Source organism: Solea solea, chromosome 13 (assembly GCF_958295425.1).
Source record: "Solea solea chromosome 13, fSolSol10.1, whole genome shotgun sequence".
Classification (NCBI taxonomy): Eukaryota; Metazoa; Chordata; class Actinopteri; order Pleuronectiformes; family Soleidae; genus Solea; species Solea solea.
Window position 1 is genome coordinate 5,442,451 of NC_081146.1, and position 18,163 is coordinate 5,460,613.

General features: G+C 41.0%; 1 protein-coding gene across 2 annotated transcripts; it reads left to right on the plus strand.

Annotated features, from left to right (window-relative positions):
• Positions 1-1,810: 1,810 nt before the first annotated feature.
• Positions 1,811-6,279, plus strand: si:dkey-260g12.1 (tumor necrosis factor receptor superfamily member 14). Of its 2 annotated transcripts, XM_058648225.1 has the most exons (11): positions 1,811-2,049; positions 2,240-2,309; positions 2,498-2,543; positions 2,830-2,943; positions 3,033-3,179; positions 4,309-4,402; positions 4,616-4,653; positions 5,069-5,185; positions 5,338-5,360; positions 5,457-5,562; positions 5,746-6,279. In XM_058648225.1, the coding sequence occupies exons 2-11, from the start codon at positions 2,241-2,243 to the stop codon at positions 6,015-6,017; spliced, it is 1,026 nt and encodes a 341-aa protein (XP_058504208.1). In that variant the 5' UTR covers positions 1,811-2,049; position 2,240; the 3' UTR covers positions 6,018-6,279. The 2 variants fall into 2 exon arrangements, with proteins under 2 accessions (XP_058504208.1, XP_058504209.1); XM_058648226.1 differs by having other exon boundaries at positions 1,811-2,309.
• Positions 6,280-18,163: the final 11,884 nt, after the last annotated feature.

Consider the following 18,163-nt stretch of genomic DNA (forward strand, 5'->3'; position numbering starts at 1 on the left):
TACTTTCTTTCTGAGTGTATGTGGTTGCCAAGTAAAGTCGCCTTAAGAAGAACTCAAGATTAAGAAATGAACTACTAATATGCAAATGCTTTAGCGAAATGACTGTATGATGGCTTTGATATATATACATATATGTGAAAAGGTAATTCAGCTTTGCATATGTACTTGTGTTTAAAGACTGCAAAAGAACAATGTCCACATTAACAAACCTGGAAAGAAACTTGCTTTGAATTAATATACAAATCTCATTAGCTTTTCAGTGGAGTTTACAGTGTGTTTGTTCATCACTTCATCTGTTTGAAACTTTGCCTCAAGACATTTTGATCACAATTGGCACCACACAATTTGATGATAATCCTGAATATAGAGCTGGTTCTCCAGATGTGTGACTTAGCAGCTTTAAACATCAAGGCAAAGCAATTCTGGCTAAAAAGCTTCAGTGCAGAGCTACAGTATGTAACGTGTCAAGAGGGAGTGACAGAATAAAAGATGAAACTGAATAACAACATGTGTGATTTTTTTTTTATCTTAAATACAGCAATGTTTGTCTCAAACAGAGGCTTTTTTCCGTTCAGCTAAAAATGAAAGAGTCATTCCTCAGAAAAGACAAAGAAATGGAGATATCGGGGTCTTTTGTGCGCAGGAATTCAACAGCAGCCTCTTTATCTTTCCAGTGACAAGGGTTCAGATACTGTAAACAACTGTCAAATTTCAGTTACATCAGAATCTGAAGGGGAAAAAAACCCTTTGGAGAACTACTGACTAAAGTGAAAAAAATTGAGGGTCCTTTAATGAATGGTTGCTCTCCCACAAATGGAAATTTCCCCCTCAACCTCTGAGAGGGTTTCAGGGGCTCCTGACACAGTAGGAAAATCTCAGGTGTAAATAACTGAATGAATGATGACTGAGGTTCATTTGCAGGAAGAATGATTCTCCAAATACTCAACTTTCCCATCCATGTTGTCGAGACCTTGATGTACTTTTAAATTGATAAAAAGAAGATGTCTTTAAGTTTTATGATGATGATTAAGTACTGTTAATGTAGTTAATCATGCTAAGTATGATTAACTACATTTACAGTTTTGGTGAAGGAATCCATAAGCAGTTGAGCAAAGCCTTTGTAGGTGCTCACCTTTGATTGGATGTGACTTTTTCCCTTTAAGGAGGTCATGTTTATCTGCCTTATTGCGATTAAGTCCTCATCACTTTTTCCATACTTTGGTGGCATAGCATCACTCTTGTTATGAAGACAAAATGTTCCTCCGAGATCCAAGGCTGGCACTTAACATGTATAGACAGTCTATTGCAAATGAATGAAGTGTTAGGATAACCACAACAGAAGGATAAAGTAGTCTTTTTTGTTGTTTCCAAAGATTGAAATACTCGCACACCATCCATGGATAGAAAAGCAATCGGCTTCCTCAGAATCAGGGTGCTAAAAACATGTAGGCAAATTGGACACTCTGAATTCACCGCAGCTGTGAGGGTGGATGGTTGTTTGTCTCTATATGTGGCCCTGTGATGGGTTAGCCTTTCACCCTATGTCAGCTGGGATTGGCACCAGCAATCGTCTTTCACGTGTATAATATTCAATAGCTGCTGTAGAAGATTATGTAAGAAGATCTTCTAAATATGATGAAAAATACGTTGTGACTTCAAATCTGCTGCTCCAACATGTTGAGGCAAGTTCACTGCTAAGAACATTTCGGTCTTTCTCTGCAGTCTTCGTCAGTTTCTACAGTTTGCATGGAAAGTGACGAGGCTTTGATGCTGTGATGTGATGAAGTGTTAGTCAGAGAGCAGACGAGGCACGAGAAGAAGCACGTAAACAGGACAGCAGCAGTCTGCCAAAGATCAGTAGGCGAGCGAGAAGACTGTAAGCAGGTAAGGAAACACTGAGACGGAGGATGGGCAGAGGGGCAGAGGGTGAGAGAGAGAGAGTGAGAGAGAGAGAGAGAGAGAGTGAGAGAGAGAGAGAGGAAGAAGAGACACACCTTGGGCAGGTTAACAAAACAAAAGCAAGATAAGCAAAGACACATCACATTGAAGGTAAGAGTTATTTTTTCATTATTATTTGTTGCTAAATTTCATCATATTTTAAGATCAAACCTTATTTTTACATGATACTTAGTATTAGATGCACTAAATGTTACAGAACATTGATTTGAATGTAGTGTATTTAGCACAGCATGTGATATCTGCCACTGATTTGATCGTTTTCCACTTTTTTCCTCGGTAGAATGGGACTTGTGCAATACTTTGTGACTGTCCCGTTGTTATGTGCCCAGTTGGTGCTCACCTCTCCGCTGGTAACAAACACCTTCCTCTTCACTGTTTGTGCCTGATTTATTGTATAGTCTTACAGATTATTTTCTCTCAAAGAATAGAAAATGTCTCCCACAGTCAAATATATGAACATGCCCTGTGTGATAAGTAGTTTAGGACTTTGCTGCATTGTTACAGTGGTTGATGTCTACTTGTATAAATGTGTTATCAGCTCCCACGGATGTACGATGGCACAAGTTCTGAAATGTGCCCTGCAGGTAAGGAAATTGTGATATTTGGCATGTGCTTCTTTTTTTGTGTCTTTTTCTTGTTTGGCTTTGACTCACTGCTATGATTAATATTTGGAAATTAAGAAACACTTCATAACTCAGTTCATATCTCTTCTGTCTGCTTTTTCTTGCACATTTCTGTCTTGTCTTGGGGAAAATTGATGCAGTGCAGCACCCTGAGTGCGTGCTGTATGACCACATCCTTAATTTACATGCAGCACGCTCATGTTCTCACTGACATCCGGTTGTTCTCACTCATGTCTCTCGCTGTCAGGTGAATATTTGAAGCACTCAGGCACAGAGTGTGAGCCTTGTCCTGCTGGAAGCTTCACAGCTGACTTTAACCGTGAAGACAGTTGTCATCGCTGCTTTGGAGACTGCAGATCAGGTAAACAAACTCCTGCAGTGAGATTGCATGTATGATAAACTGCTGTTATTAAAAAAAGAAACAATCACCATTATTTTCCTTTGTGTCAGATTATCATCTGAGGGTGGTTCAGAAATGCACCAGCACGTCCAATATAAAGTGCGTCTGTGAGGTTGGATTCACATGCTCTGAGGTGGTCCAGTACACAGAAAACTGCAGATTATGTGAAAAGATCCATCGACAAAACAACTCCAGTGGTAAATACTGAGCAGTTCTGACTTTCAACCAGGGTTCAACTAACCTCAACGTAAACAAACACACAGTTTCACTGACTTTAAGATAATGACTAATGCTGATACTGAGACTATGCATCAGTTTCTTACTCATGTGACACATGAGTAAGAAATAAGAAATGCTATCTTAGCCTTACCATTTCACTGAAGCAAACATCTTCAGTCAAAACAACCATTACAATCACCAGCCCTCCATTCAATTCCACTCAAATAATCAAAAGCATGGTTAATATGGGAAATATGAGTGTTAGTCATGTTAGACTGTTTTCTTGTGTTTTTACTTCACTAGTGATGCAGTTCTAAACATTTAAAACAGGTATTGGGTTTCTCCTTCAGTTTTTAACCAAGTGGCATGAATTGTAATAAGTCATTAATATGATAATTAATTCTGTTATGAAGTCAGTTGGAGTTGTCTCCATAGACACTGAAAAGGATTTGTTTTGGCAACACAAACATTGCACCTATCATAGTTTTATAAATGCCTCATAAAACACACATACATACTGTATTAATCATGGATAAACTCATTAACTATGGCTTATTAACATTTCATAAGGCCCTTTATCAGAAAGTAGGAATAAGTGAGTACAAAAATGCATTGGAGTCAAAGTGGAACAAGAATGTAACATCTGGTGCTTCTGAAGTAATCATTTGAAATGATCATGTGTAAACAATATAATGTCAAAGAGGCAACTCAGCTGTTTGCTCCTCAAGAAAACCCAAAATATACGCTCCGCGTTCAGCACTACACTGCAGACCATTGAGTACAGTGGAATTGATTTTAGTTCATAATTAGTCTCTGTCGCCCCCAAGTGGACAAAAAAGGGTTTGAACATATTACTGTTTTCTGTAGAGATTCATGGCCAAAGATTGTGATAACAAACAAACGAACAATGTCCAACTAGACAGTAGTTGTTGTTTTAAAGTCAGACATGGTGACATTTCCTCTCTGGTTTTTGAAAAATATGACATGACACACTGTGAAGGAAAGACTACACATTATCGCACACACACACACACACACACACACATAGACCACCTTCATGTCAGTTTTGTCCTCTGAAACAAAACCTGCGATGTTTTTGTTCTCCAGCAGTTGCTGCAGCCCCAGGAAATAATAAACAGATACCTCCCGCAATTTCCTCAGGACATAGCAGCACTTCTGCCAAACCCTGCCAACATTCCAAGTAAGTGTTGATTTCCCGAAATCCACGGACTGAATACTACTACTGCTCGCAGAGTTTTTTTGTTATTAAAGCTCTACATTATGGCTCTCACAATCTAGAATCTTAAAATGCTAGATTATTTTAGCATTTAATACAAACATTACAGAATCACAGAATAATTACAGAATCACTGTGATTTGTGCCTAATTAACACTTCACCCTTATCTCACACAGATGTGATTCTCAGTCTGACCCATCAACACCTAATGAAGGTGAGTGTGTATGAGTGTGGCGAAAAGTGCGTGTGAGAATACAATATGTATTGATATGTATTGTTCTAAGAGTCAATCATCTATTTTTTAGCTGTAGGTTTATGGTTTCATGGATGAAAATGTTGATCAACCTGGGTCAGGTTGCCATGGTTGCTGCACGGACATGATGAATCCAGCAGACTGGATTGTAGTAAAATATACAATATATCACAAACAGTGTGTGAACTGACATTATACAGAGAATACATCCTACTGACATTAATGACCTTCTGACCTTTCCTGAAACATCATCCTCAAACCTTGTCAACATCGTCTCTATATCAGTTAAGAGCTAGTATACAGAGAAGATAGTTTACAGCCAATTATTCTTCTTAATTTGAATCCTGTTCAGTTCAAACCTGTTTCTTTATCTCAGACACGACGAGAAGCCCGCTGGCAGCCATCTTGTGTCCTGTGGTTGTTATAGCATGTCTGGCTCTTGTGATCTTGTTCTGTGTCCAGCAGACGAGAGATGGCGCCTGTTTTAAGCAAGGTAAGCTTGTGTTTACCAGAACATGGTTAGTGTGAGTTAAACCTTTCATCTTTCATGAGTATGGCAGATATATGTTCTTATATATGATTGATAATTGTTAAGTTATCACTGGTGGATGAGCAGAGAAAATGACTTAATCTACTATTTTTCAGCTATTACAAAGCTACGTGATGAGGTAAGTGTCTAAAGGATTCTAGTGCTTATTCTTATAACATGTATTTTATATAAATGACATGTTTTTTCCCCCCTTTGTTTGTATGTTTGTCTTTAGGGGAGACAAGCTTCTGCTTCTTTCAAGTCAAAGGAGTCAAGTCAGTTCCCCAGAGACTCATTCAGTGCTAAGCAGCAACCACCATCTGTCTCAGCAGCCAGTCTGGGTACTTATGAATCAAATAAAAACTTTTTGATGTGAAATATAGATAAATAACTGTATGGAGTCAATAAGATAATGACAACAGGGGGAAATATGCAGCTGAGTTACTGTTAGGTTTCTGAGTCTGTCAGCAAGTCACTTAAAGCATTCCTCAATGACTACTCTTTACATGCTCATGTTCCTCAAGGTCCAGTCCATTTCCATAATCCAGGCACAGTCATCTTCAGCCTGCTCAGCCAGTTTTCAGGACAAGTTGGAACAACAGTTGTAGGCGAGAAGATGACCGATAGAGCGGGTGCCGAGGAAGACAACAGAACAGAAAGTCCCGTGTGTCATCCCTCATCTTCTCCCAGTCTTCATCTCTCTGAGGAGGAAAGGAGCGCAGAGAGCGACAGCATTTTCTTTCCGTCCCAGGAGCAGGGGAAGGACTGCCACATGTCCAAAGAGGAGGAGCTTTGATGCACCGCAGAGCTCCCAGAGGATTGGTGTCGCTGGTTTGGGACTATGACTCTAAGCACATTCTTTTAAAGGAATAATTTATAGACTACAGATGATTGTGGAGCACATTTCATTCCACCTCAGACAAACTGGGAGGGGACAAAAGAGCTCCGTGTGACATTTTTTTCTTCAGGTTTTGGGAAATAAGCAACTGGAACTTGATACATATTTTTAAGTTATAATTTAAGAATTCCTCTGTAATAGTTTTTGATAAGCTCTCTTATCTCTATCTAGTATTTGATATGATTGTTTTAATTTCAATAAAACAGTAATTTGAAAGAATACAGTGTAGACTTTTATTCACATATTTCATTCACATGGTGTGAATACTAAATACTGCAAAAATGCAGCAAAAAAGGTACAATGTAAAGATATTCTTTGTACCATCGTACATACGTACACCTTTTATCAACACAGTGCACATTCTCATGCACTTTAATCATCTTAAAGTGACAAATGTCAGAGTCATATCTGCACCCAGAGAAACACATCTGTCTCCAAAGCACGTCCTCTGTGGGTCCATTCACCTGCACTCATTGGAGTCATATTTTGTACCATTAGTCATAAATGTCCTGAGCAACAAAAGACGTTCTGCATCATCTGCGACTGCCTGTCAAATTCTTGCTCATCCAAGTTCAGCTTCAACACTCATCATCAGAACATAAATCAATAGGTTGGTCACATTTCCCACACACTTCTTGCACAGGCTTGGACACCACATCTTCCTCAGAGCACGGCGGCACTGGAACTGGTTTTTCAGTCAAAAAGTAGCCTGCACAACAAGAGAAGAGTGTGTGGAAACAACATTCAAATATGATTTAATAATCACTCAGTGAAAATAAAGAGTATATTATATAAAACATATAGTATATCCCTGCTTAAAGGTAATTTAGAAATAAATATATTGCTACAGGCTTGTCTGATTTGCAACAAAACCTACCACGCCTGGACCTGATCCAGCGAAGAAGTGGCTTTATTTTGGCAACAACAACGAGTGCTATTCCTGTACACAAGAGAGCAGTTATCACCAGGAACCACACGGTCTGATCTGTAACAATGAATGACAGAGACAATTTTAGAGAATGTACATAAACACTCACTGAAGAGAAAGTCCACTGATTTCATTTTTACATAACAGTGATCTTACATTACCTCTGATGGGTTTAGGGGATACAAGTGTTGTTGGGGCCTGAAGTGTAGAAGCTGAAAGGAGACGACATATGTATATAAAACATGGTGTTAATGATTTAGTCATTGTAAAAACATTTACAATATTACAAAGAGAAGAGAAATCCAACAGTTCAAAGTCATCAGTGGAGAGAAAAGACTGTAAAAGATTTGATTTAATTGCCTTTAACTGTTCGTATTAATAACTGTCCTCCTATAATAACTGCCGTCCCCGTCCCCCCCGCCCAGTTGCTCGGCCTCCTCTGTGTAATAAGTGTCATTCGTGATGAGACCCACCACCTCTGCAATATGTATGATGTGGTTGGATCTGGATCTGGCAGTTCCATTGTTGTGAACTGCATCAGCAAGGGGCACTTTTAGACGTTTCTTTGTATCTAATTATTTTGTATACTATTATTGGTTAAGTTTTCCTTTTGCTGCTCAACAGAGATGGTAGTTGTGGAGCCACATGCTTGAAGCAGAAAGTTAAATATATTATTATTTATGTGGTAAACTTGGTGTAGTTTGTTAATCACTTTTGTTAAATATACGACCAATTATGATTTACGTTATATGAAATACGTTTCATACGTTTATATGAAATGTGGTTGTATCATACCTGTAGTGGGCGGCGGGAGGGTGGTGGTGGTTGGAATGGGCAAGCACTGTGTGCACTCTTGGTCTCTGCATTTGTATCCAGCTTTACATCGGCACACTGCGTTATGTGTTGTGTTACAGTGAGACTTGTACTCCATGTTTGCTGCAGAAACAAAGCACAACAAACAAGCAAGTGTTATTCAAAAATAAAGCAAAGTCATGAGTCTGAGTGTGTGTCTTTACATGAATTCAGAAAATGTGAAATGACTCACACGTTGGGCAGGGCAGGTAACGAGTCTAGTTTTAAGTCACAAGACAGTTACATCGTCACTTCTGGAACTAACACTTTGCTGACAATGCTTTTTTAATGTTTTATGTAAAGCACTTTGAATTGCCTTGTTGTTGAAAGGTGCTACACAAATAAACTTGCCTTGCCTTGAAAACAGCATTTTATGCTTCATCGCAGGACTAGATTAAGACATTAAGTCATTTGTCATGAAATTACAATAGATTTGAGGCCTGAGGGTGAGGTCATGTGAGGTAAAAAGTGTGGCTTCTTTACCCTCTGTTGTAGACCAACTCAGGACAAAGTGTTGTTATATTGCAAGATAAATGTATGAAATATTGAGTGGGTTAAATCATACTTTCCACTGCTTTAAATAGAATAAACCCTGTGTTTGTGAGAGTAGTAGATTTTGACATGTTCATAATAAAGCTTTAAAGAGGTTTAAATTGAGACAATAAAGAGTTCTACATGTATAAACATATTCAAAGTGTTTAGGGCCACTTTTCTGCATTCTGGGTTGAAATAAGTTAAAAAACAAAAGTCAAGAGACTGAGAGTTTGTGTATTCTCTCTTCTGTGATTTCCACAATGACATTAAAAAAAAAAAAAACCTAAAACAGAATAACAGGCTGTTTCCTCACTTGTAGCAGAATAAAGACCTGAGTAATAACAAATGACATTTGAGTCTGAAGATCTTTCCGATGTTTACCACTTCTCTGCGTTTTTTTCTTTTTTTCCACCAACATGATGATGGTCTACTTTTTCAACATCCTCCTTCATCACTGGTGGGCTACGCTGCTGCTGCTGCTGCTGCCAGATGAAGAGACCCACCCTAACTCTGAACTGACACCCTTCCACTCTCTTTCATCTCTCTCTAACTGTGTCCCACCATCAGACATAGAATGGGAAATCCCCCGACCTTTGGTTTCATGGGCAAACTTCTCTGAAGTCATAATGTATACACACACAGAGATGAGTAATAGCCTGCTGCCTTCAAGAAGGTTGTTTGCTGTAACTGGTCAAGATTCGTGGTCATACACATCAAACAGATGTTTGGCATTTTACCAACAGTTGTCATGACATTATTATTATTTTTTTTTTTTTTTTTTTTTAAAGATCGGTGACCCTTTCTTTTTTGACTGTTTATCCACAAGTGAGATGCAAGATATAGACTTAAAATACTTGTTCTCCGTGCCTTGGATGATAATGCATGGATTGGCAGCTTTAAGGATTCGAATCTCCCGCGGAGCAGGAAGAGTTTGTTCATCTCTGTGACCAGTAAATAGCATAGCTCTCCATGTGGTACATCTAAAACTGTCCACAAGTAAAACTGTTACACAGATTGGATTGGGTCTCAAATATACCTTAAAATGCAAAACAAAATCAGAATTCTGGACTTACTTTTTTTGCAGCTTTTGCAAAGATTGCAATTCATGTCCACATTGTAGGAATCTCTGTATAGGCCCTCTTTGCAAAAGTCACACTTTATTTCACAAGAGGTTTCTTGACGCCAATCCATATATTTACCTGGAACATACACAGTCATTCACAGTTATAACTTATAACTCTGCAGCAAGACTGTGAAATATATCAAAAAATCACTGTACCTGGTTCACACTTGTTACAGCAAAACTTGGCTTCCTCCACTGGCCAGGCATATTCTGTCTCACTGCACTGTAGAGAATGTATAGAAGGAAGACTGCACAGGAGACTAAACGCAACATAACAAAGTAGCTGCATCTAAAGGGAACACAAGAAGAAGAGGGAGGAAACCATTAATGAATACAAAGTATTGGCTGACACCTGCTTTAAGATTCAAGCACACCTCAAATCATCTGTTTACCAATCTAAAGACAGCAAGTGAGGTTCCATGAACATTCATCTATGATATTCACCATAACGGGACAAGTTCTGACCCACAGCTATGGCTGAACATGTCTGCATTTAGTACTTACAGTGGAGGAGAAGCTGAGCCAAGATGTAACCTGAGACCCTCTGAGTATGAGACTGAGCAGGGGAGAGAAGAGTGTCAGGGGATTATTCATAAAATGTAAGTGGTGACTCAATATGAGAGTCTAATTTTGACAGTGTCTTTGCTCTTTTGCTCTGCCCCACTCTTTCTCTCAGCTTGCCTCTGTCTCTACTGCGACCCCCTGGCTCAGTGCACAAAAAAAATGCCATCCTCCAATTGCCAATTTTTTTTTTTTATTCTATTTTCCCCCACAAACACCTTGTTTCTCATTTCATACTCAATCAATCTTTTGGCTCCTAATCATTTTTCTTTTGAGCAGCAAGCTCAGCTGCATAATCAAATAGCAAACACTACTCATTTAACTTCACAACGTCAGGTAGCTCTTACAGAAAGCTGTTGAGTTGATCATTCCAAGAAATAACATTGCACTGACAAGCTGATTTGAATCTTTATGACACACAGGAGTGAGCAATACAAAGCTTTCATCTAACAGTACTAAATTCACACACAAAACCTCATTGAAAAGTGACATTAGTCATAGCTTGTGTGGACATATTAAATTATAAAATATAACGTGAGAACAAGGAGGCATCTTAGAAAGTACACAGTATGTTGGTATGTCCTTCCACTTTTACTGATGCTTATTTGTTTTCCATCACACTTTATTTCATCCACAGCAAAGCAACTCAAAGTGCTTCATAGGATAAAAAAAACTAAATAAATGACCAAAACACATAATAATAATAATAGTAGTAGTCGTGCAGTTAACAAAGCCTATCTAATAAAGCTAATAAATTGGTGTACTGATAAGGAAACAATGACTAAAATATAAGAATAGATAAATGAAGCGTTGGACAGCAGACATAAGAAACGATAGTAGTTCAGTAGAATGAAATTCAATTATAAGCAGACTGAAGCTGTCCAGGGTGTAACCCTACATCAGCTGAGATTGGCACAGCACCCCCCTCATGTGGAGGATAAAGCGGTAGAAAATGGATGGATAATATAAATTATACCAAACTGTTCTGTTCAGACAAGTCACATGTGATGCTGGACATAAAGCGAATGATGTTATTCTAAGAAACGACGTCTCTTCCAGTGTAAACTGAGTGGTTTAAGTTAATAAATCATAAACAACAAATTTGCATTTTCGTGCAGGTCTTCCCCGAACGCAATGACTAGTTTCTTTAAATGACCTCCAGTGTCTCCTCTGCAACTTCTCAGACTGAACACGAGGACTGGGAGGGTGAAGTGAGACCACTCAGGCGTTGCGTTGTACTTCTCTGTCCTTCAGCTCAGTTCTTACAGCAACCAGACCACAACATGTCAACCGTGAAAATAAGGCCTTTATAGTAGCATCTTAAAGGGGCTGCCACTGAGTCTGCGTGTGACGCTCTACAAGCAGCAACACAGAAAATACAGTACAGTGATGACTGGACAAGAGATGACTGAGCAGCAAAATCATCCTAACTGACTTACAGAAACTCAGATCACGCTTATCTTGAGGTTTCACTTTTAGTGTTGCTTGACCGTAAGGATAAGTAAATGTTAGTTTGATTAGAGATTTGAAGAATTCTTTGCCAGGAACATGTTGGTGTTGTTCCAGTGAAGTGCAAAACACAGACAAAAACCGAAGACATTGTTAGAATGTGTGCAGAGTTAGACAAAGACACACAGAGTTCAGTCCTCAGAGCTGAACTGACTTACTGCTGGAAACTGTGCACGAGTTTTTTTTTTTTTTGCTCACTGAAAAGGATGTGGTTTTTCTGAGGAAGTATTTGTCTCGCTCTGCTGACTGAGCTCTGTTGTGTACCAGCACATTCGTGTGAGGCTACACTGCTGGCTTGCTAATCCTAAGCCTTTTTTTAAATTATTATTATTGTTATCTTGCATAATGTTTATGTTATGTTTGATATCCCGAATTATGTGTACCTCTGTTTGCACATAATCTTTAGAGGAACGCCATACACCTAAATTACAATGTTAAACTGTGAAAACAAATCACAGATCCTGTGTTTTATTTGTAAACGGTAGTTGGTGATGAGGGGTAATGGTGGATGTTTTGTATCAATAATGCATCCACTCTTACTTTCCTCTCTTAAGCAAAGGATTAAACTCAGGAATAGCCAGTGTCCCTTTGTTCTCGTGGATTGTTCGGAGGGAAAAAAGGGGGGTCAAAGGGCGGAAGGGGCGGGTTATATAGGATTAGGGGCGTGGTCCAGGTAGGTGTGGCAGTGACGAGGCAGGTGAGGAGGAGACAGGTAAAGTGGAGACTTGGGATTTTAACAGCCACCCCTTCAAATGGTACATTTGAATTCTACAAATCACAAGTTAGTCGTCAGAGTTAGGTTCAAGTGGTGGAAGAATGAAGAGCCGGGCCACTGGTCTAAGAAACTTCTTGTCTTTAGATGTAACCTCTACAGTTCGGGTCCTTCCATCATGACTGGGTAGGATGCGTGATACTTTTCCTACAGACCATAAGCCTCTAGGCAACTGGGGGTCCATCAAGAGTACTACAGTCCCCTCCTTCAGATTCTGGGTGTCCTTTTGCCACTTACTCTGTGTTTGTAGGTTGGGAAGGTAGTTTCTAATAAAACAGGACCAAAACTGATCAGCTAATATTTGAGCCTCCATCGTCTCCGTCCAAGCATGTTAGTGTCTGCATACACAGCCTGTGGAAGGGAAGCATCTCGCCGCCCCATCAAAAGGATATTTGGAGTTATAGGGTCAGGATCTGCTATGTCAGAGGATGCATATCCAATTGGCTTAAAATTCAGAATTCCTTCTATTTCCACTAGGGTTGTGTGCAAGACCTAGTCAGAAACGGTTTGACTTCCTACAGTTACTCTGAGAGCAGTTTTAATGGACCTGATTTCTCTTCCCCACATTCCGCCAAAATGAGGGGCATTTGGAGGATTAAAGTGGAACTGTATCTGGGATTTACTTAACTGTTCTCTCAGGTGTGGATTCATGGCAGCAAATGCATCTCTCAGTTCTCTGTTTCCTCCTTTAAAGTTGGTGCCACAGTCAGAAAGGAGCTCAAAGGGCTGTCCTCTACGTGCAATAAAACGCCTGAGGGACATAAGAAAACTGTCAGAGTCAAGGCTATTCAATAGTTCAATATGAATGCATCTGGTGGTCATACACTTGAACAGTATTCCCCATCTTTTTTCTATCCGTCATCCCAGTTTAATATTTAGGGGGCCCTCAGCCTGGAGGAAGGTAGGTCTGCCATTTTCGGATAGACTGGTTTTGCCCGCCATTTTCTGCACTCAGTACATGACCATTGATGTTTTTTAACAGCTTGTCTGCCTCGGAGGATCCAGTAAGCACGGCGTATTTCGGCAAATACTCTATCAGGTCCTGGGTGCAAGAGTCTCATGTCATAGTCCTGAATCAGAAGCTGTGTTAGAGGATGTTTAGGGTCAAGTACTATGGGATGGATAGTATCAGGATCAAGATCTGTAATCTGTCTAAGTCTGCCACCCACTCTTATCACTTCCAGTGTTTCATCAAACTCGGGAGAAAGAGATAACAGACGGCTATGGGGGGAAATTTCTTTACCGGATTTCAGTGCTTGAAATTCCTCTGGGAAACTCTCAGATTGGGCATGAGAGATTAGTGCAATTTCAACTTTGGTTCTTGATATGCTTGTAGGGTCAGAATTTAAAAGACAGGTTGCGGTTTGCATTATTTTATAGGTGGCATCTAACAGATTTGTCCAGGAGCTGTATTCCTTTGGATCGGGTAAGTCATATGGCTTAGCGGTTTGTGTGAGACCACAGAAAAGAGGTTTTCTCAACTCTGTGGTTATCTCTTTAGCTGGGGTTGGACAGACAGGCCATTGACTAGAAGGGAGGTGAAAGAATGCAGGACCATTATGCCATCGATGTGTGCTAGTCAGCTCTTTGAGTGGCTTACCTCTGGTAATATCGTCTGCTGGGTTTTGTTTGGTGTCAACATACCTCCAGTCTCTGGCTGAGGTTAGTTCAAGTATCTCCACAGTTCTGTTGGCCACAAATACCTTATACCTGCAGGACTCAGAGTAAAGCCATGTTAATACTACAGTGGAATCAGACCACAGGAAAGTTCTGTCAATGGGGACCGTTAGTTCAGATTTGATCAGTTTACTTAGCTGGGCTCCAGTCAGGGCTCCAGATAACTCCAAGCGGGGTATAGTTAGCTGCTTCAGAGGAGCAACACGTGATCTGGCCATTACAAGTGAGACATTAGTTTCCCCCAGCTCGTTTGTTGTTTTCATATATGCTACTGAACCATATGCCTTTTCTGAAGCTTCACAAAAAATGTGCAGTTCTCTCTCTGTTACTTTTGATGAAGCATGGGGGTTGTTACCGTCGTACCACCTGGGAAAGGAGATGTGGGCCAGATTTGGAAGTTCACTCTCCCACTCATTCCAGGCATGTTCTAAGTCACTTTTAAGTATTGGCTGATCCCATTGCTTGTTATTTACCCAGAGCTGCTGGAGCAGGACTTTGGCTCTGGTGGTAAATGGGATAATGTAGCCCAACGGGTCATATTGTGAGGCCAGCACTTTATACACATTTCTCATGGTTAGAGTTTGGTAGGAGACAGGTCTGTGCCTATAGCCCAAGGTGTCAAAAACACAATGCCAGCTGGAACATTCCTTTAATATCTCCAGTCATAGCAACTCTATGTTGGTGGAAACGCAGTAGTACACCAAGCAGTGATGGACCTAATGTCGGGCCAGGGAGGAGCTGGTCATTTAGTGTTTGGTCTTCATATGTAAAAGAACAGTTGAATACAACACGGTGTTTACCATTATGCTCTACCAAGTGATGGGGAATATACCATGATTCTTGTGACCCTGTAATCTGTCCTGCATCAAGCTCTGCAACATAACCGGTCTCCTTCAGTTTGTTGATCTCATTATTGTAGATAGGCCAATTTAGGGTTTTTCTCAAGTTTGCGCTCAGATCGGCGTAAAAGTGGCATCCCCGATTCAAATGGGGCAGTCAGTTGTGGTGCATTTTTCTTTCTCAGCAAAGGGGTTGCATAACGTTGAGTTCCTCCTATGTCTAATCGTCTGGTCTTTGCATTCAAAAGGTCCATGGCTTCTTTATCTTGTTTTGATCTAGTGATTAACTTTTCATTTCTGAAGGGAAGGGTGTCTACCTGCCATAGTTTCTCTACATCATGTTTTAGCTCAGCATAAGGGTTAGCTTGTGATGTGAATAGGCATTGGGTGGAATCGTATGACTCACCAAGAGAAGTAGGTCCTTGTAGGGCCCATCCAAGCCTTGTTCTCACTGCAGCAGGTGCTCCCCTCGGACCATATTGGATTCTCTCCATCGGTGTGATGAGGAATGGGTTGTCTGATCCAATGAGGATGTGTGGCTGAACTTTAGAGAAAGATGTAAGTGGGAGGTCACGTAAATGTTGATAGCGTTGCTTGAGTTTCTCAATTGGATAACTCTGCTCAACAAACATGATTGTGTCAGCGGTGAAAGCCCTGTCAAACGAAAATTTTCTCTCAGGGCATGAGGCAGCAGATAGTTTGAGGTTTACTGTTCTGCCTTCTAGGGTCTCTGTCTGCTGTCTCACTGTGCGCAGCTCAAGGGTTTCTGGCTCTCCCTCCAAACCAAGATACTTAGCAGCACCTGGTAACAACATTGTACGTTCTGAACCATCATCTAAGATGGCATATGTATCAAATGTCCTATTTTTGTTGAAAAGTCTCACTTTAACTATTTTTAGTAGTACTTTGGGTGACATACTCTGTGGGTTCACATACAGCACCTTTGATGCTGTTTGGGTTTTATTTACATCATGTAATACACCTAGGTGTCGGCCATTACATTTGGGGCAAGGTTTCCTCAGGGTGCAATCCGCTGCTTTGTGGGTCCTCCCACATCTCCAGCATCTGTTTGTTTATCCTTCAACCATTTTGTCACTTTGTCGGTGCTCAAATCTTTCAAGCTTTCACAGTTTGTGAGGTAATGGGAGGTTGACTGACAGTATGCACACGGATACCTCGTTTGGGGTTGTGGCTGATATCCTGATGCAGCTTGTCCTCGTGGTAAACCTCCGTTCAGCACTGTGAAAAATGGTAGCCGATGGGGATTTGAATCTTTGACCTGCATCTCTCCTTTGAATTTGGGGACCACTGATTTGAAGGCTGTTAGCTTGTGCCACTACTGCCTGACATTCTGACTCTCCTTCCAGCCATGCAGAAAAGTCCACCAGGTTGTAGTGAGTATTGGAAGAGGCTGAGCGGGTGTGTCTAGCAAAGTTGGAAACTAGCTCTACTGGGAGTTTACTCAACAATCGCTGCACATGTGAAGCACAGGCCAGTTCTGCATCACCTTCTCTTGATTTCAGGGATTGTAACATGCCAACCAATGACCTCACTCTAACGGCAAAGTTTTGAAAACCTTCAGCATCTCCACGAGCTAATTTTGGGAGATTTAATAAGGTCTGGATCTCTGTTAGGGCCAGTTGATGTGGCTGACCATACTGACGCTCTAAGGCTGCCAGCGCCATGGTGAAAGGTTGTGGGTCATGGGCATAGGAAATTGCAATATGGCGAGCAGAGGGGAGACGTAAATGATCCAATAGAATATGAAATTTGTACAGTTCAGTTTCCTCTGCAGGTAGCAGATTAGTAAAAGCCATCTTTAACATTACAAATTCATGAGGATCATTATGAATTAAATAAGGGAATGAGGGTCCCTCAACTCGTGATGGATATCTGTTACTCACAGTTTGCTGTACAGGAGCCGCCGGTAGTAAGAAACTCGGATTGGGGGGAACTCCTGTAAACTGGGGGGCATATGAAACAGGGGCTGACTGGGATACAGAGTATTGAGGTTGAGGCTGTTGCACAAGCTGGTGAGGCACATGATGATGCTGGTATGAAACTACATTACTTGGGTGGTATGCAGACGGCCTTGAACTGGCTGATGGAGCTTGAGGTGTAGGGATAAGTGGAGGCTGCATTGCACGTGAGGGAGGCAGAGTCCCCTGAGCTGGTGGCCACTGACTGTGAGGGCCATAGCCAGCTAAGGCTATGCCAGCCCCCAGAGTTGGTACTGTGGGGCATGGGATGAAGAGGCTTGTGGCATATGGGTTGGTAGCATTTGAGGAGGCATGCTAAGTGTTGGTTGAGACAAAGGAGGGCGAATTTCATGCATGTGGGTAGAAGGGGCATCAGAAGATAGGGCTGATCTTACAGGCACATAGAGACCAGATTCTGAAGCTGTTGAGACTGAGCTTTGAGGCATATATGAGGCAGTTACTGGGTTTGGTGCTACCTGAACTAATGAAACTGAAGGTAATGGACTTGAGGGCTCCTGCTGTCGAAACTCTGGCTCATGTCTCACAAAGGTAATTGAGGGAGGTCTCTTCTGTTCACGTTCTACAAAGGTGGAGGGCTTATGGACACAAGGAAAAAGTGTTTGGACTGATTGGGAAATCTTTCCAGGGTTTAACACAGGTGCTGATTCGGTTAGGTTAGGTTCAGATTGGGCTTTCTCACACTGAGCTCCTGTGTCAGTCGGTACAGGCTGGTTCCATTCATATGCTGCTTGAGATTCCTGGGACTGTATGCCAAACTCTTCCTCTGAACCTCCCTCTGAATAACTCTGTTCATACTGTTGAACTCTTCCAGTTAACTCTTGCACCATACTCCTTAACTGTGCTACTTCCTGTCTTAATAAAGCTGTGTCTGAAGTCTCTACTCCAGGTTCTGCACATGCTTTTGTTTGTGGGGGGGGGGGGGCCTGCCATGAATTTCGGTTTGGTAATCTCGCAGATATTTCGGTGGCACCCTCTGTCGCTGTGGCCTTCCTTCCTGTTGTCTGCCATCAGCGTCGTCCTCATCAGGTAAAACAGCATGTGGATCCATTTTCCAACATAGATATTTATCTGGCTCGAAGGACCATGAAAAAACTGTACACTATAGTGGCGGTGATTCACTGAACATCATATGTTGGGTGCACATTTAAACACAGGATCCAGGCAGCTTTCCAAGTTCCAATATTTTATTTGTAAACGGTAGTTGGTGATGTAATGGTGGATGTTTTGTATCAATAATGCATCCACTCTT

Excerpts from the sequence above, each read along its gene's own strand:
- si:dkey-260g12.1 (XM_058648226.1), top strand. The coding sequence starts at position 2,241 with ATGGGACTTGTGCAATACTTTGTGACTGTCCCGTTGTTATGTGCCCAG. Across the intron at positions 2,944-3,032 it reads CTTTGGAGACTGCAGATCAG|ATTATCATCTGAGGGTGGTT; the intron begins GTAAACAAACTC and ends CCTTTGTGTCAG. Across the intron at positions 4,403-4,615 it reads AAACCCTGCCAACATTCCAA|ATGTGATTCTCAGTCTGACC; the intron begins GTAAGTGTTGAT and ends TATCTCACACAG.